At 38.8% G+C, this 6,384-nt stretch overlaps 1 protein-coding gene across 1 annotated transcript; it reads right to left on the bottom strand.

Moving 5' to 3' along the window:
- Positions 1-2,344: 2,344 nt before the first annotated feature.
- On the bottom strand, positions 2,345-3,376 carry LOC121278048 (trace amine-associated receptor 1-like). The gene has a single exon (XM_041188076.1). The coding sequence runs from the start codon at positions 3,374-3,376 to the stop codon at positions 2,345-2,347; it is 1,032 nt and encodes a 343-aa protein (XP_041044010.1).
- Positions 3,377-6,384: the final 3,008 nt, after the last annotated feature.

Below are 6,384 nucleotides of genomic sequence, written 5' to 3'. Positions count from 1 at the left end.
GTCTACTCGGAAGCGCTGTGCGCTCCCTGCGCAGGTGGGAGGTGGGGGGCGGGATTCCCTGAGCCAGGAGCGCTCTCTTTCACGCATTCATACAGAAGAGTTCACAGACCTCCCTGAGGCAAGGTGCTGCCTCAGGGAGATCGCCAGAAGCTTCAAAAACTTTTAGAAGTGTGAAAAAAAATTCCTGACATGCTCCTTTATGTGACACTGTCACATGAGCTGGGACATGTCAATTTTTTTTGTTTCAACATTTCGTAAACATTTAAAATCCCTCATGAAACCTCATCCTGCCCATGGATGAGGTGTTGTATTTTTTCAGAAGCCAGCCTGGGCTCCTGGCTTGCCCACCAACATTAAGGTTGGACGGGCAAGTCCATTGATTGCTTCAATTACTTTATTAATGGCCTTAAGTGGCCATTGACAGGTTGGCGGGTGTGCAGCCAATCGGCTCCACGCGCACCGACTTGAAAATGTAAATGACGCAGTGTGACATCAGGACGCCCGCCTGATGTTACTCCGCATAATTTAATGCATTGGTGAGCGCCCCCCCCCCCCGCCCCACCCCCGCTCGTCGACCGGAAGATGCAGCCTCATGGCTGAAATTCTGTTGGTAGAGCAGATACAATTGGAAGCTCTAAGAAAAATCCTTCAATAATTGGTTGCCCCTTTCAGAAATCCTGTAGAAAGGTTATTTTTGTTACAGGTAGTTAGCTAAGTCATTGGAAAGAATTCATCTTAGTTTACTTGGCTCACCAAGGCTCCTTCGACAGCGCTGTTAAAACTTGTAACCTCTTACCACCTAGAAGGACAAGAGCAGCAAATGTATGGGAACATCACCACCTGCAAGTTCCCCTTAAAGCCACACACCATCCTGACTTGAACTGTATCACTGTTCCTTCGCTGTTACTGGGTCAAAATCCTGAAAATTCCTTCCTAACATGCCCTGTGGGTGCACCTATACCACATGCACCGCAGTGGTTTAAGAAGGAGGCTCACTACCACCTCCTCAAGGGTAATTAAGTATGGGCAATGAATTCTGGCCTAGCCAGCAACACCCAAATCCCATAAAATATATATTTATTAAGTATAAATCCGAAAGTGGCAGCATTCTGTTCACAGCAGATTATACTGACAGCAGAGAGATGAATGGTGAATTGTAATGAGACTTTTAATGCCAGCTGAACAGACTTGATTTAAGATGTCTCCAACATCAGCACCACTGTATTCTATTCTTACTGAAGTGCCAGCCTGGATTTGGTCATAAATTTTTTGTCTGTGTTATGGCAACTCTCCAACGTAACTGAGTGGACAGTAACACTTTGAACCTCTCTAGTGACTCCAAACTCTCACTTGTTGCATACAAAATTTCCTGTAGGAAGTGATGGGGATGTATAAACTGGCTTTCCATTATATGGGCAAACATATATAACAGGAATAGACCATCATATATCTTTGCTATTATTTATGTCATTACATCTGCGAACATAGAGGATGCCTATTTGTCCCTGACATACGGCATATTATTGGCAGTGGGGAGGCCATTTAATATTTGGAGCTTGGTTACCTTGCTTTGTAATCTTTTTTTTAAACCTTCAACAAGCAGCACTAAGGTAGCAGGCCACTCCATCATGGTTAGTCTTTCAGAGAAGTGTCACAGCCAACCTGAGCTGTCTTTGGAGGGACTTTCCACTGGAAGTAAAGAATCCTACCTAAAAACATGCAAAGGAACCTGACCATAGAAAAGCAGTCACGGAATCCCCCTCTTCCATGTACATCAAAATGCTGCTAAGATGGAAAAGCGCAGCTGATGAGGGTGAGTTTCACTGTTATTCCAGGGTTCCTCCAATTCTTCCAACAAAGTTACAGCAGTGGGAGAGCCCCTATGGATATTCATCACTTTATGTTTAGGTTATGGAATAAGATGTGAAGCACTGCTTTCTAATGCAAAAATAAAACCTCTACCAATTGAACAATGTTTAGTCATCAGCATTTCAGATTTTTGATTGTTGGATAAACGTGCAACTGAAAAATGTATAGATCTCTCATAACATAAGATGGAAGAAGTCGTTTATTCATGCAGAAGTGCAGAATACAACACCATGTTCACTCTTCACATTGTTTCAAAATGCTTGACTCTTATCTGTCAATTGTTTGTGGGTAATGATTGCATGAAATTGGCAGTGTTCATGTCAACAACTATTTTATAGGTTTTGAAGATATAATTGTAAAACATATTCCAAGATAAAATAATACATTATCAGAATTCCAAAAACAGCCATAAAAAGAGCATGAGGGCATTCATCTCTAGCTCTTACAATTTTCATGTTATTTTGGTGCAATTAACTCAGAATAGATTTATTCTTGAGGAATCAGTTGTGAATATTTTAAAAGTTAAAATCATTTTTAGGGCTTTTCGGAACCAAGAATAAAAAAATGCATATATCACGGGGTTGAATGCGGAGTTTAAATACCCGAGCCAAAAAAAAAGGTCAAACATAATCGGTGGGGTTGCATGTTCAATGAAAGGATCTATGAAATTACAAGTGAAATATGGAGACCAGCACATTAAAAATACTCCCATCACTATTCCAAGAGTTTTTGCAGCTTTTCTTTCACTTGTCTGAGAAGCTGTGTTTTTGCTTTCTTTGATGCTCTGGATTTGCCTTGTAATGTCATTTATGGCTCGGGCTTGTTTTGTGGCTACAAGATAGATCTTTGTATAAATACATAGCATAATAAACCCTGGGAAGTAAAAGGAAATTAGTGAGTAAATCACTGAACATAGTTTACCCATCACAAGTATACAGCCCCCATAGCAATAAATATTATCGTAGTAAAAATCTCTAATTTCTATTAAATTTAGCTCTAAACAGATCATTCCAAAACCCACAAAGGCTGAAAGAATCCAACTGATGATGATCATTATTAGGACGATTTGAAGAGTAATTCTGGTCTTGTATTTCAGAGGGTCACATACTGCATAATAACGATCAACAGAAATAAAGCATAGGTGGAAAATTGATGCTGCACACAGCATAAAATCAAAGCTTGCTTGAAGTTTGCAAAACAAATCGCCTAAGTACCAACAGTTTTCTATCGACCTTACCAAACTGTAAGGCATAACCATGCATCCCAGCAGGAAATCAGCAATTGCCAAGGAAAGAACGAGATAATTAGTGGGTGTGTGGAGCTGTTTGAAGTGTGAGATCGAAATGATCACCAACAGGTTACCAAACATTGTGACCAGAATTGCGACTGCACCAAATGCATAAAGGGCCATCCGGAGGCCATTGGATCGGGTTGCTTTCAGGCAAGATCCATCCACAAAGTCATAGCAATATTCGACCATTTCTGTGTTTCTGAGACTTGCATTCATTTTAGTTCTCTTTGAAGATGCTTCAGCCTTTGAATTGTTAATATAGCTCCAAAATCAGTAAATCCTCAAGTTCCCTAAAAGCCTCTATAAGTCCCTGAAGCTCAGCAATTCTTCTCTTTAACATCTTCTCTCTATTTTAAACTGCAAATAGAACATCAGAGAAAACTTTTAAAATGGAACATTCTATGGAGATTGCAATACACATAATTTGTAGAGATATCACAAGACATGAAAATGTTTCTAAATGTAAGTGCCACTTAGAAGTGCAGAAACTTTGACTATTTCTTGAATTACTTCATCTGTGGATGTCAAGAAATTGTTAACTGCCTCAAATTCCCCACACAAGTTTCCAATCTCAGCCTGTTCCCTCTGGTCCCTGGCAGCTGCATGTGATCGACATGATTTTAAAGGCTGTGGTGCCTCCCACAGACTCCCTGGCCATTTTGATCAGGAAGTTGATTAGTGACAGGCAAGTGAAACCTAGCTATTATACCCTGCCAGGAGCCAATGTCACTTTCGCTGGCAGGAGGGCTGTCCATTTCATGTCTCATGTGCAACATTCCCACATTCCCAGATTCCCAGTCAAAAAGGAGCCTATGTTTTTGATTTTATTTTCATGGCTCTTAGCTCTCTTACCCATATCAAATTCAAATAAACTGTCTACCAGAATAGAATCCATTCCCTTCATCATTTTAAACCGCAATCATCTCAGCTTTAAGTCTGTTAAATTTCCTATTAAAAATCCTCAGTTCCTTCAACCTCTCCTAAGAGGCCTAAGACATGATATAATTTAGTAGCTGTTCCCTGGACCTTCTCCAGCTCACTGACAGTACTTTCCTGAATCCACTATAATAAGTAAATTTTATATCCTTACATGTGTGTTTTTGCCCATATATATATATATATACATGTATATATTTCATTATTGAACGTTAATATATAGTTGTTTACTGAGTAATATTCAATTTTACTGCTACAAATGTGACACTTTAATAATTTTGCTTAACTCCAGTTCAGAAATGTTAGGGATTCAGGATTTCTTGTGAAAAGTACAGATACAACAAATTGGGAGTCATTGCCAACTTTACCACCAACTAACATAGCAAATTGTATGCCCAGTATCAAGCTAGCCTGAATTTCATCCACTGTAATTAATGGAAAGAAAATCCAGTTGGTTGTGCAATGGACCACTACATCAGTTTACTGCTTGGCCTAAATAGCCAAGTGGTTATGGTACTGGGTTTGTAACCCCAAGATCAAGAGTTCAAATCTCACAATGGCAAACTATGAAACAATATAACTTCATCTGAAACAGATGGAAATGGGTTTGTACTCGAAAGAGTTACATTCTAGCCAAAGCTTGGCCTAAAAGCCAAGTGGTTATGGTACTGGTTTACAATGGCAAACTATGAAACAATGTAACTTCATCTGAAACAGATGGAAACAGGTTTACTCAAAAAGAGTATCAAGAGTTCAAATCTCCCAATGGCAAACAATGTGACTTCATCTGAAATAGATGGAAATGTGTTTGTACTCAAGAGTTACATCAGTTTACTGCAAGACTGACAATTATCTCCAGTGACTAGGTCAGCAATCAGATAGAATGAAATAAACAAAGGGAGCAAAATTGGTCCAGCCCAAAATGGGTGAAAGTGAATTGACAGATCACTTTACACTGCATCTAAGATTATTTTCACCCCCAAAATGGCTGCACACCAATAAATTTTATACTTCAATGCTCCAAATAAAATTACATCACAAACAAAAAGTGAAACTGTTTTATGTAGAGTTAGAAGAGTCAGGCTGATGTAGAGTAGGAGCTTGTCATCTCTTATCCAGCTAACTGCACAAGCCTAACAACTTAGACAAATTGAGGTTAATTAATAGAACTCAAGCATGATTTCATAGTACCAGATATATATAGAAGATCACTTATTTTTAATCATACCTGGTACCTTGAGTAATTGTTCTATATCCACTGGTATTGACAAGTTTTAGTTTTACTTCTGGCAGGATTAAATGGAGCTCAACACTTCAGACACTAACTGAAATAGGCTTATGCGAAATGGAAGGCATCATAAAAACAAAGGGTTGGAGTTGGTGTGATCAATCTAGACTAAAATAATTAAGAAAATACAAATTACATTTTGAATATGAGAGCCATACATAGACAAATTCAATTGTACATTGCCAATGGATTACCAATGGTTTCGGATAAATGGTGAATACTTCACACTTGCATTCCATTAACACACAAATTCCTACCGAAGTATTTAAGTCACATAATTGCGATCTCTGTTTGATTAATTGTACACATTTAGCAAAAACATGATGAGTGTTCCAGTGTTCACTGCTGTAATGAGGAGCAGAAAACTGATTGAAGAATAAGGTGCAATGCCATATTGAAAATATTTCCCATTGCGTGCCAAGCAATGATGGAACATTCACTATTATCATTAGTAGATCAATATTGAAATATGCCAACAGATGCAACTGTATGTAATGTATAGCTTGGAGAGTGGCAAATGTAACCCTGCTATTTAAAAAAGGAGAGAGGGAGAAAACAGCAAATTACAGATCGGTTAGCCGAACATCAGTAGTAGGCAAAATAGAGTCTATTACAAATGATGTGATAACAGGACACTTAGAAAATATCAACGGGATTAGACAGAGTCAACATGGATTTATGAAATGGAAATCATGTTTGACAAATCTACCAGAGTATTTTGAGGACGTAACTGGCTGAGTAGATCAGGAGAACCAGTAGATGTGGTGTATTTGGATTTTCAGAAAGTTTTTGAAAGCCCCACATAAGAGGTTAGTGTGTAAAATTACAGTTCATGGGATTGGGGGTAATATATTGGCATGGATTGAAAATTGGTTAGCAGACAGGAAACAGAGAGTAAGAATAAATGAGTCTTTTTCGGAATGGCAGTTGATGACTATTGGGGTAGCAATCAGTGCTTGGGCCCCAGCTATTCACAATATGTGTCAATGATTTGGATGAG

Source organism: Carcharodon carcharias, chromosome 5, assembly GCF_017639515.1.
Source record: "Carcharodon carcharias isolate sCarCar2 chromosome 5, sCarCar2.pri, whole genome shotgun sequence".
Lineage (NCBI taxonomy): Eukaryota > Metazoa > Chordata > Chondrichthyes > Lamniformes > Lamnidae > Carcharodon > Carcharodon carcharias.
Note: the sequence above shows the minus strand (reverse complement) of the source record. Positions and strands in the feature narration are given on the sequence as shown.

Coding starts and splice junctions, on each gene's coding strand:
- LOC121278048 (XM_041188076.1), bottom strand. CDS start 3,376: ATGAATGCAAGTCTCAGAAACACAGAAATGGTCGAATATTGCTATGAC.